Source organism: Pleuronectes platessa, chromosome 9 (genome assembly GCF_947347685.1).
Source record: "Pleuronectes platessa chromosome 9, fPlePla1.1, whole genome shotgun sequence".
Taxonomy (NCBI): domain Eukaryota; kingdom Metazoa; phylum Chordata; class Actinopteri; order Pleuronectiformes; family Pleuronectidae; genus Pleuronectes; species Pleuronectes platessa.
Window position 1 is genome coordinate 1,213,497 of NC_070634.1, and position 13,284 is coordinate 1,226,780.

Sequence of the window (13,284 nt, forward strand, 5' to 3'; positions counted from 1 at the left end):
CCACGCCGCCGGAGGCTCGGTGTGCGGCACGCCTCGACTTTTTTGGGGGGGGGTCATCGTACGGTGCGACTCACGGCGTTGCTGGTGCGGGTGCTTTTCTCTTGGACCGCGGGGTGGTGTCCGTCGCCGGTGCGGAAGGCGGGCCGTTGGAGGGGACCGGGTACGGCGGCTCTGGACGAATGTCGGGCCCTTCTCGAGGATCACCTCAGCTACGGCGACCGCTGGGGGAACCCTCCGTTCGCGCGCGGGGGGGCCCCCTCCGGCGGTTTCTCATAGAGTGTGTGTTGGCAAAACCGGTTGTCATTTTTATGTTGAGGCGGGAGGGGTGTTGTCGGCAGCTGCTGAATGTAACTAATAAAGTAACTTGTAATCTAACTTAGTTACTTTTAAAATCTAGTAATCTGTAAAGTAACTAACTTACTTTTTCAAAGTAACTGTGGCAACACTGATTATTAGTGTAATGCTGCTTATGCTTCAAATCTGTCCGAAAACAGTACAAATGTGTATGTACTGTGTTGTCATAGAGATTATGTAAGTCACTCTTGATTATTATGCACAACATTGATTTATCTAATTTACTAAATTTGCAGCATAATGCCAAGAAAAGAGAGACTCCAAAAGCAGAAGGACAGGGAACTGCAGCAAGCAGCTCAGGGTAGCAGCTCTCTATTATCTTGGATCAGGCCATCATCTAGTCAAACAGATGAGGGCGAATCAGTAACCCTACCTGGTCCAGGGGTGCCATTATTTATTTATTCAGTATTATTATTTTTAATTTCATAAATAATTTTGGCGATGGGTGCCCTTTTTTTTGGTTTGAGCACCTGCCCCCCAAAATGTTTGTGCACGTGCCTGACTGTAAGAATGTTTGAATGAATTTTTCTCTAAAGTGCTTTGAGAGGTCATGAAAGGAGAGAGGACAAGAATAGCACTACATAAATAGACCATTTAACAAAATTTCTATCTACATTGCCTAGCCCATTGTAAAGAGTCATCTGTTCCAAGTAGCTGTCAATATAGTATTAATTTAAGGTCACTGTTAAGGTGTTTTTACACTGAACTTGAGATGGTCAGTCAAACAGTGTAGTTGAAACCGATTTGTATCATGTACCGTTACTTGTGTTTTCAGTTGATGATTTGTTTAAGGATTGTAAGGCTCTGCTCTTGCATTTATCAAAGGATAATACTGGCCATATGATTGTTGTGGGCGGCTGTGGCTTCGGGGGGATCGTTCTCTTACCAAGATACTGAACCCCAATTGCCCCTGAAAGCCGAGCCATTGTCATTAAAAGTGCTGCCGATATGAATGTGTGGGTGAATGATGGCTCAGGGGTTAGAGCGGTTTTCCACAAACCAAAAGGTTGGCAGTTTGATCCCGGTCTTCCCCATTCCAAATACTGAACCCAAAATTGCCCCTTCTCATAGAGAAAAATGCTGCACATAGATGCACCGTACGAATGTTTGTGTGAATGTAAAACTGTATTGTATAACGCTTTGAGTGGTCATCAACACTAGAAAAGTGCTATATAGATACAAATCCCATGCAACCAAAAATGAACAGTACATCCACGGGCGGCTGTGGCTGAGGGATAGAGCAGTCGTCTTATATCCTGAAGGTCGGCAGTTCGATCCCCAGTCTTCCCCATCTGCATTCCAAAGTGTCCTTGGGCAAGATCCTAAACCCTGAATTGTCCCCCATAAAACAAGAAAGTGTTGCTAATAGATGCACTTAATGTATGAATGTAAACATGTACTGTAAAGTTCTTTGAGGGGTCATCAAGACTAGAAAAGCTCTATATAAATACAAACCCATTTACATCTTTCAATACATTCGTAAGCTTGACTCCTACTGACATTGTAAATCTTTAAAAACAGCTCACAAATATGAACTTTCATTTTAATAACATTTTCGTTTAACAAACAGAATTTAACAAAACTACATTTTATAGTTTATATAATTTGTTGCCCTATTTTGATTGCAAAGAAAGGTGCAAAGAGGATATGGGTTCAAAGACTTTGAGCATCTCCATGCGCACCTGCTAGTTGTAGAAGTTCCAAGTGCAAAAGGGCAGGCTGAGGTAGTACAAAGATCATAGGTGGTTAATAAATAAACTCTCATAACTGTTCTCCTGATTTTCCAGGTAATCAATTCAGTGCCTTTAAATTCGGTTATTACCAGAGTATTCTTAAAATTGTTTTTGGATATTTATAATTACTTGGCATCACCCTGGTTCAGAGATCAATAACCAAACTGTGGAAACAGTCTTAAAGGGTGTTCAGCAGTAATGGTCAATATCTGGGATATACACTGCTCAAAAAAAGGTAACACTTAATCTTCACAGTATAACACCAAGTCAGTTGAACTTCAGGGATATCGATCAGTCCATTTAGGAAGCACAAGTGATTGTGAACCAAGTTCACTTGCTTTGGTGCAAATGAAAGAGACAACAGGTGCAGTGGAGAGGCAAAAATGAGACGACCCCAAAAAAGGGAATGGTTTTACATGCGGTGGCCACAGACAGCTGCTCTCTACTTATCCTTCATGACCGATTCTTCTCTAGTTTTCTGCTCTGCTAGTGGCGTTGTCACTACTGGTAGAATGAGGCAGTAGTCCAGCTCCTCGTACACGTATACGATGGCACATGCATACGTGTTGCAAGAAGTTTAGCTTTGTCTCCCAGCACAGTCTCAAGAGCATGGAGGAGATACAGGAGACCTGTCGTTACACGAGGAGAGCTAAACAGGGCCGTAGGAAGACATCAACCAAATGGCCGAACTGGTATCTGCTCCTTTGTGTGAGGAGGAAGAGGAGGAGCAATGCCAGAGTCCTACAAGATTACCTCAGGCATGCTACTGGCTATATTTCTGTCTAAAAACATATAACTTCGGGTGCGGGTCGTCGGCCAAATGGAAGTTAATACAAACATACACTTTCGGCAACCTTGGGACCTGAGGTTGCTCAAATTTTCCACAGGACGGAGCTCTCTATGCCCCAGACACTACTTTTATTTACAGAGAATAGGACCTGCAGTGCCGGGATTTATTTTCTGACTAGCCAAATCCTGGCAGTTCGCTTTTTAAAACCTGTACAGCAATCCTCAATGAAATGTCCTTTCCATAATTAACTTCTTTCTATTATCTGTTCAAGTCCCTGCTCAATTCAAACGTTATTCAACCTCTTAAAAAAAAAAAAATGAAATCCCTCTCTACTAATTTTGGAGAAACTGGTAGCCAAGCAGCTCACAACTTCAATAGATTCTTGTCTTGTCCTGAAGATAAAGGATGGGCTTGGGTCTCTTACCTCGAGGGTTAAACCATTCATAAGAAATCTAGTTGTCACTATGGACCAGGCCCTGACACTGGACCAACATGTAAAATGTCTGATTCACTCTGACTTTTCCAGCTGAGAAACGTTGCAAAACTCCGGCCTATTGTGTCTCAAGCAGAGATAGACATTTTCATTCATGCTTTCATAGTGTGCCATCTTGATTATTGTAACTCACTTTTCACCTGCTTCAGCAAAACCTTCTTGGATTGTTTACATGTGGTCCAAAATGGTACTGCTAAACTCCTTACCAGGTCCTCCAAAAGGTCTCATGTGACACTGATTCTGATTGCTCTTCACTGGCTAACCATTAACTTCAGACTCCAATTCAAAGTTCTTGTGATCACCTATAGAGCTCTGCATGGTCAGGCACCGGCCTACATTAAAGATTTGCTTCAGCACTATGTTACCAGCAGGTCTCTAAAGCCCTCTAAATGAGGTTTGCTGGTTGGCCCCCGATCTAGACTTAGAACTAAGGGAGTCTGTGCTTTTGCAGTTGTGGCTCCTATACTTTGTAACTCTCTCCATTTGGTCTTAAAGGACCGATCGTATGCCCATTTTACCACAGTTGATATGGCTCCTTGGGGTCTTAATGAAATGTCTTTAACATATTTTGGTCAAAATACCACAAGGATCATTTAAAACAGCACCTTTTTACCCTGTCTAAAATAGATTGCCCTATTTTGAGTGCCCACCCCCACACACACACAAGGGGGGACACCCTGGTAAACAACGGAGCAGAGAGGATCAAAAAACCATTGCGCCAAGATGATGTGAAACCGCCTGTGTGATATCAAACCCAGCCTATGAGCTACTCGTGTCATTCCAGCTCAGCCCGCTAGATGTGGAGGTTTCACTGAACACACACGGAGCCTCGCGTCAAAAGCAGCCGACGCCTCACTCATTTGCCCCTAGAGAAGACGTAGCTGTAGCTAACACACCAAGCACGTTCATGGTGAATTAATGACTCGTCAATAATAACAACAGTGACGCCAAGTAAAAAAAACAACAACTACAAACCCCGAAAGTGATTCATTGTGCTTCAGAGATGGACCACTGCTACAGTACCATCAGCAAGGCTTATCATGCAGTTTCCCGCGCTGCTCTGGGTCTATCCGACAATGCTCTTATTCATCGGATCCCGGCTTACAGACAGAAACTCAAACTTTCTAAACCTGTTGTGCTGAGATCTAAGAACTGGAGCAGCAGAGATGCTGTGGAGGAGCTGCGTGACTGCCGGGACAACACAGACTGGGACTGCTTCCAACAGCTTGGACAAATACACAGATGCTGTGACGTCATACATCAGCTTCTGTGAGGACAGATGTATTCCAACACGCACCAGGGTGAGTTACAACAACGACAAGCCCTGGTTCACAGCAAAACTCAATCAGCTCCATTTGGAGAAAGAGGTGGCCTTCAAGAGTGGGGACATGGATAGGTTCAGACTGGCTAAATACTTGCTTGGCAAGGAGTTTAAGGAGGCCAAAAGACAGTATTCCAAGAAGCTGGAACAACAATTTGCAGCCAACGACTCATCGTCAGTCTGGAAAGGCCTAAAGGCCGGCGCATGCTTCTGCAACTGCGTCAGCGGCGTTTCACGCAGCTGTGTCGCAGGACTCTTTGTCATTCATGCTTCCCAAACCTTCCCCAAGGGCTGCGCGTCTTATAAACCAATTCCCCGCCAGAACACTAGGCGAAGTAATGTTTTTTGTCGAAGACGACCTTAGAGACTTCTTTCTTCTTCGTCGATTGTTTATTTACATAGCCACTGCTGCTCCTCGTAGCCTTTTTCTGGCGGACAAATCCGCCAGTCAGTGACGGGTTATACAAGCGATCATACTATCGGATCTCTTCTGCCAAGTGCTCTTCTATTTGGTCCATATTCGTTCTTCTAAATCTTCCGTGATTTCTGCCGGTATTATGGGACATGAAACTGGAAACTAGACTCCGAACGGGATGTAGTAGGCAGACCTATCACAAGCCTTGCAGGCTGCGTGAGGCTCGCGTCGCTTTGTCGTATAGTTAGAAAAATTGGGTGACGCACGTAAGCACGTAAGAAGAGATACATAAGCACGTAAGGGGCCCGGAAGGGCTCTTGCGCTTGCGGGCCCGTGAAAACGCAGAAGCATGCACCGGCCTTAAGGGTGATCAACGGCTGCAAAACCAAATCCTCCCACTTCTTGGAAGACCTCAAACTTGCAAACGACCTGAATGACTTGACAATGGACCAGTTCTAACCCCAAATTCCCAACCCTCCTCCACAGCTATCACACCTCTTCTTCCCAGCCTTGACAAAGACACCCCCCCCCCCCCCAGTATATGTTCGCAGATGTCAAGGGCAAAGCTGTGTGTCTTTTGTGTGGAGACAGTGTGGCTGTATTGAAAGAATACAACATAAGAAGACTTTATGAAACAAAGCACCAAGACGGATACAAGCATCTGGACATGACACAAAGGCTACAGAAGGTAGAGGAGTTGAAAAGAAGTCTGGTGTCACAGCAGGCTATGTTCACTAAAGCCAAATCACAAAGCGAGGCTGCTGTTAAGGCCAGTTTTATTGTGGAAGCAGAGGTTGCTAAATCAAGCCGGCCCTTTACCTAGGGAGAATTTGTCAAAAACTGCATGATTAAAAGTTTGCGATGCCGTGTGCCCAGAAAAAAGGCAAGCATTTTTAAATGTGAGCCTAAGCCGAAACACCGTTTCTGACCGTTTGCGTCACCTTGCTGCCAATCTCCAACAACAATTTGTGGGAAAGGGAAAAGATTTCATCTCATAATCCATTGCTGCGGATGAGATCACCGACACTTCTGATACTGTCCAGCTGTCGATTTTCATCCGTGGAGTGGACTCGTGCATGTGTATAACAGAAGAGTTTTTAAAGTCAATTATTTTTGGCTGTAGAAAATATTTTCACTTGAATTATTCATGTATTATTTATTATTTTTATTTCTATTTAATAATTAATGTTATTTTATCGGCAATACTCTATAGGCCTTGTTAGTTCCAGGTTCAATATGTGCACTAAGGTTCTTTCAATACGTTTTGAATATACGTTGAACCCGTCTGGCCCTTGACTTATAGCAATTTTTTTATTTCGGCCCACTGTATACTTGCGTTAGACACCCCTGCTCCACACCAACAACTGCACCTCCAGCCAACCCTCTGTCAAACTCCTGAAGTTTGCAGACGACACAGCCCTAATTGGATTAATCTTCAATGGGGACGAGGCCGCCCACAGAGAAGAAGTTGACAGCCTGGCTTCCTGGTGCAGCCAGAACTACCTGGAGCTGAATGCTTTGAAGACTATAGAGATGGAAGCAGACTTCCTGAGGAGCTTAGCCCAAACCGCCTCCCTCACCATGTACGGCTCCCCAGTTAAAAGAGTGGAGTCTTTCAGATTCCTGTGGACTATCATTGCACAGGACCTGAGATGGGCGGAGAACATCACCTCCACCATCAAGAAGGCCCAGCAGAGGATGTTCTTACTGCGGCAACTGAAGGAATTCAACATGATGGAAAGTGGCATGGTTGAGATCTACACAGCCATCATTGAGTCCATCCTCACCGCAACTATTACGGTCTGGTTTGCTGTACTGACAAGGGCAGACTGCAGTGGATCATTCGGTCAGCTGAGAAGGTCATCGTCTGCGACCTGCCGGCTCTCCTAGACCTGTTTCACTCCGGGACCAATAAGAGAGCAGGCAAGATCATTGCTGATCCTTCCCATCCCGGTCACCACATATTTCAGAGACTCCCATCCGTAAAAAAAGTCCCAGGCTATCAGGACTAAAACCTTGCGGCACCTGAACAGTTTTTGCCCCATGGCAGTGGGGCTCACAAAAAAGCCCCCTGCATCACCCTGACTCTGCACCCCCTCGCACATAATTTATCCGAAACCAATCACTGCACCTTAGCACCGCACATGCCCATAACTTATTGTTTCTTACTGTATATATTGTTATTTTATGTCCAATTGTTGTTTTCTCTCCAGTGCACCAACCACACCAATGCATTTCTCCTATGTGGAAATATACTGTAAAGCACATTGTGACTTCTCTGCTCTCGAAGTGTGCTATATAAATAAACTTGTATGTCAAACAAGAATTCTCAGGTTTTCACGAGTAAAACTCAGATTTTTATTTTACGCCCTTCAAGTTACATTGTCTCACCTATTTTAAATGTTTATTTAATAATTTATTTTCTACAATAACAGCTCACCTATGCCTCCCCACTCAAATGTATGGTATTCCCAGTAGCTGTATGCTCCTGCTTTTGTCAATGCACAGGTACTTAATAATACGCCATTATGCCTAGAGGATTGCACCATTTAACATTTTGTGCGTGTGTGAGAGAGAGAGACAGAGAGAGTTATAATGAACTCCTGTAAATGTGTTTGTATGTAATGTGTCTTATTGGATTGTTCTAGTATGGAGATGGTTCAACATTTTAGTATCTCTCTTGTCTTCCTTCTCATCGATCTGTGTCTGTATGTCTGCCTAGTCCCACCTTATGTCATCTCTCCATCAGGGCAGCATCCTCAACAAACCTCGTTGCAAGCCGTTTCCAGATGCCACCCCAGTATCTGACTGTGCGGTATGTCCCAGCTATTCTCTGGGGCAGGGGTTGTCTCATTACAATCAGGCGTCACCCCTCCCCGCTTCTCTGCTTGCTGCCATCAGTCCTGGTCTATTCTTTTGCAAATCTACTTGCCTGTTTTGTCTTTTTGGGAATGAATGGATTTCAGTGTTTAATGAAGGCTGCTTTCATACCAGCAGGAGCTACAGCTGTCATCAAACAGCTGGATTGTAAAAAATATCACGTTTGGCTGGATGTAGGGTCTCAAAGACTGGGTTTACTTGCCAAAGTTTCAGGTTCTTGATGAAAAAAAAGTATCAAGCAATGAGTCAAGCTCCTCTGTGATTACCTTTTCCTCCTTGACTTTCAACACACTGTCCATCTCCATGCCTGCTGATTTGGTGCTGTGGGTGTCCCAGCTTGTGATTGACAGAGTGTCTGTTCGACCACCTTTATCCCCTCTTTACAGAAGCACATTTTATTAATTTGAGAGTAAAGAAAATCAGGTGTTTTTCTAAATCAAGGTCTTAATTATCTTGCTATTTCAGAAAAAAACAGCAGATTCCTTTTTACGGAAATTATCTTGGTTAATAATCAAGATGAATGAAAAAAAATCGGACCATTGCTTGCTTACATCGTTTCAAGTGTCCTTGGGCAAAATACTGAACCCCAAATTGCACCTTGTCATAAAGTGCTGCACATGTATGCATTGTATGAATGTGTGTGAGAATGTAAAACTTTATGGTAAAGCACTGGTCATCAGGACTATAAAATAACAATATAAATAAAGACCATTTACAATTTATTTTGTTAATTCAGAAAAACCAAGCAGAATAATTCTTTGTCATGAAAATGTTCTTTTATTAAAAAAAAAATCTTTATGAATTAACAAGACATATCAGTGAATGCAATACGCTTCCGTACTTCTGCTCTTTAATCCAACAGCTTTTCAGTATTTCTTCTTGGATTTCCTCTTTTATAGTAGTGGGGTTGACAGGAGCTTGGCCCTTGGATTCCCTAGTCGTTATTGATTCAGATACTATTGAACTGGTAGAACTTAGTTTATGTAATGACTTCAAACAATAGTGATTCCTGGGGTATCAGCTGACATTAATTATGATAAATTGTATTAATTTATGAATGGAGATGCAAGCTTTTCGTTGACAGCAATAATATGATGAAGATTACATTCAGGCATGTGTTGTTTATCCAATGTAAATCATTATTTCACCTGTGTTGAATTCATATATTCAAATATGTCTGGTTGGTGATCAGGTAAAAGAAGCGTACTTTATATAATTGCTTAAAAAATGTATCATATGATATATCACATGAAAGCAGGAATCACAAGTGTATGTGGATTTTCACCATTTGACATTTGAAATGTAATATTTCAGGTTTGGTCATCTTTAATTACAGTCCTCGCCCTATGAAGAAAGTTAAACTTCTATTACTTTAAAATATCACAAGACTTCAACAATATCTGTTTAACACCTAGACACATCTTTAAGATGGTTGGTGTTTACTTAGAACCTGGTGCCACTGAATCACTGCTACTAGCTACCTGTTTGTGAAATTACTTGATTGACATAACACAATGTTTGTATGCGTATAAATATATGTTTAATTATGTCAATTGTCCATGACAGAAAATGAGAGGCTACAACCTCAAAGGGAAAAGTCAGTGGATGTGGTTATTTTAAGCGTTACAATCATAACTGTTTATGTCTTTTGTCCAATCGTCTTCATATGTGTAATGTATGGAAGACCTCATGATGACAGCTTCTCTCGTTGATTTTGCTGTCATTCATTTCTCTTTCACTGAGTGAGGCTGGCAGGATAAGAGCTATATCCCTGGGACTCAACCAAACAATTTATTATTGTCAGAGTTACACAGGGTGTACAAATATCCAGAAGATGAAACATTTGGGATTACATGTTTGGAAATAATAAATGTTAGCTGGACAGTGAAGATGACACACACAGGAAATGTACTACCTCTGAGCTAAAGATATGTCTGTAGTCCTTGTGGCTTCTTGGCTCCAAACAAAACAGGCTAAATATCACACCCAGACTGTAGGAGCACCACCGGGGAGAGAAAAGTGAACGTTCATCTTTCATATCCCTGTGCCAAAAAATACTCTTTCTTTCTTGTCTCTGTGGTGAGGGGAGAAATGCAGGTCGTCTGTCCTGTTGCTGGTTTCTGGAATTTTTGAGAAAAAAAGCTGGAAAGGTTCCTGACACTGAAACAGGATGCTCTGCACAATTTTTTTTCTTCTTTGATTTTATATAGCTTATTTGTATTTGTTCTGGGCAAAAGGTCCGGTTAAAAGAAACGCAGCAGTAGCCCTTCCCTGTCTCTTTGTGCTGTAATTATTTGCACAGTGTAGCCTTTCCATGCATCCATTTGCATTTGCAATTAATGCTTTGGTCACCTCCCTTTTGATGTCAGATTTAATTTAATAAATTACTATTATGAATTAGTTGAAGTTGTCAACAAAAGGCATTCACAAAGGGGCTAATGAATTCACTGTTCAATTGGACTTCAAGTGCATACTTCAAAGCACAGCAAGGTGTTGTTTTCAAATTTAAATCAAGGTCACTAATGGATGATTACACAGACAACCAATTAGAGAAAGCGATATCTGCCAGATTGTTCTCATTTTACAGTGATTCTTTTAAAGAGAATCGCCAAATGGAGTCACACTACATTTTATAGCTGTGCAAACACGTGTGATTATCAGCTAGTCATTCTGTGCTGGCAATGACATGTGTCCATCTGTTTTAGCTCTCCATGCTCTTCACCGAGGAGTGTGATAAGGTGAGGGACCTGATGCACGTTCACTCCTTCAGCTATGATTTCCATCTGCGCGTCGTTCACCAGTACTTGGTTGGCTGCCACATGACGCTGCGCCAGGGCTACCAGCTCACCGACTTCTTGGATGACTTCATCTCCCATCACCCAGACATTCCCAAGTTTGGCCGCAACCATCTCGTCCAAGGTGACTTTGGTATTAAGATTAACCAAAGGTTTGGATTGGAAATGAATGTCATACAAATGACTACATCAGAAAAATGTATGTCATTAACTCAGTGAATTAAAAAGAGAACATTAGTTATTGTTGTTATAATATATTTATATGCACACACAAAGGGCTGTTGGTTTTAACAGGAAATTTAACACAAATCAAAGTGTGTACATTTCACTGACACGGCCACTGAATTACTGCTTCATGTGAAGTCATGTGCTTTCACACTGGCTTCTATCTTCACAAAAGTGCATTATCACCAGCAAGTATTTTACAATAGAAATATAGACTGTACACCATAGAAGTAAGTGGAGGCTACATGTGGACTATGCCGTCATAGCAGAAACCCTCTGTAGGTCATATGTCAGTAAATCGCAACAATAAGTGAAAGGCAATAGTTACGAGTGCTCGTTCTCTCTAACGGTCAGAGTATTCAAAAATCAAATCAAATGGCTTTCTGGTTAAAAATGTTATCTTCTCCAACTGCTTATCAACATTATTATTATTATTGATGGTCATTATCTTACGCAAACAGTGTGGAAAGACAAGTGTGTGGACATGCATGAACAGGTGAGTTGCACCTGATACAAGAGGTCCGGTGAATGTGTTTCACCAATGACTCTGAATACAGATGTCCAATGTACAAACAAATGGAGGCTGTCATTTCCATTTCAATCTTTATTTAGAGTCATTAGTTCCAACCCTATAATTTATGAAACAAATGATTGCTCAACACATAAGAAAAGTCAGATGCCAACTTTAAATACTTGACACTTTCTCCTTGTTGGCAACAGGAAGCATCTCCATCTCTACTGGGATGATAACTGCTCACCAGCTCTACAATTACATCACTGACCATGCCAGCACCTATGGAATGAAGCCACTAAGGATGTCCAAGACTGCAGTCACCAATGACAACAAGAAAGGCAAGCCTGACCTGCACGAGTATGCTCTGGTGACACTGTGGAACAGGTACAAGCCACTAAAATAAAGAATAAATCTATTATTCTATAAGAGATGCTTTATTTATACCCTCTTTTCGTACCTACTTTAGTTCAGGCTCTTACAAAGATCTTGAGGGCCTGCACCACCATGATGATTTTGACGTGTCCCTCGTGGTGTGCCATAATGCAGCTCCATTTGAGGAGCAGTCAGATGGGGAGCGGCATTTGCTGAGGTACAAAAAGTGAAGAATAAGTATTAAAATTAATTGGTGAGACCATGGTAAACATTTTGCTACATATTACCCTTTTACACCTGCACAAGTAGTTGATATTAGCTGCCATTACACACGGGAATGTTGCACCTTCATTCCACCTCGCAATTCTGTATAAAAGGTACAAACACTGAATGAGGGCATTATTTTTCTGCCTGTATGCCAGAAGAGGAGCCAGTCATAGGGCTAAATTGTAGGGATGCACCGATATGGAAATTCTTGGCCGATACCGATATTTAAAATAACAATCTGGCCGATACCGATACCGATATTTGTTTATTTTCTTTTTGTTGTTATTCATTCACCCTTTTGTGCCAGAAAAATAATTAAATCATTATTTAAAACGCACTATTTAAAAAATGTTCAGCCCTTTATCACTCTTATCTTTTAATGAGCACAAATTGAATCAGATTTATGAAACAATCTTTGATTTAACTAAACTTTATTTAACAGAAACATATTATACCCATTTTACCGCAAGTTGAAATGGTTCCTTGGGATCTTAATGAAATGACTAACATATTTTGGTCAAAATACCACAAGGATAATTTAAAACAGCACCTTTTACCCTGTCTAAAACAGCCCTGTTAAAGTATCATTATAGAGAACGCTCTTCCCGTTTATTAGATGTGTTACGGCTTCTGTGTGTATGACGTATGTTGTCAATTCCCTTGTTACCTGTGCATGAGACGGATGAATAGAGCCGGTGCGCATGAGAATAAAGTACTTAAACAGACGCTACGCTCATACTTTTTATGCCAAGTTACACTGCGTGAGTCAAGATAACTTAACAAGCCCTCCTCAGTTTTTACCTGTTTTTAGTGTCGGGCAGAAATCACATCGCGTCAACACCCACCGTGGCCCTTTGCGATGCTTGTTTTAATTAAACAGTCGGATTCCCCTGGTCCGCACCAGTTCTCAGTCAGCTGCTAGGCGCCAGCCGAGGCGCACCGCAGGGTGCCCCCCCCCCCTGCGTGAACAGAGGGTTCCCCCAGCGGTCGCCGTAGCTGAGGTGATCCGCGAGAAGGGCCCGACACGCGTCCAGAGTGGCCGCCGCGGATCGCGTACCCAGTCCCCGCCTTCTGCGCCGGCGATGGACACCGTCCCGCGGTCCAAGAGTAAGAAAGCCCCCTTAC

General features: G+C 42.3%; 1 protein-coding gene across 8 annotated transcripts in view; it reads left to right on the forward strand.

Moving 5' to 3' along the window:
* Nucleotides 1–13,284, forward strand: part of szt2 (SZT2 subunit of KICSTOR complex) — a 186,204-nt gene that overhangs the window by 164,640 nt on the left and 8,280 nt on the right. For 5 of the 8 annotated variants that reach the window (XM_053430322.1, XM_053430323.1, XM_053430324.1 and 2 more), the window contains 4 exons: nt 7,856–7,921; nt 10,692–10,905; nt 11,727–11,904; nt 11,987–12,109. In XM_053430322.1, coding sequence (XP_053286297.1) covers nt 7,856–7,921; nt 10,692–10,905; nt 11,727–11,904; nt 11,987–12,109 — 581 coding nt within the window. Of the gene's footprint in view, nt 1–4,513; nt 4,595–7,855; nt 7,922–10,691; nt 10,906–11,726; nt 11,905–11,986; nt 12,110–13,284 lie in introns of those variants that run through there. The other 3 variants (XM_053430326.1, XM_053430325.1, XM_053430328.1) reach the window with 3 other exon arrangements.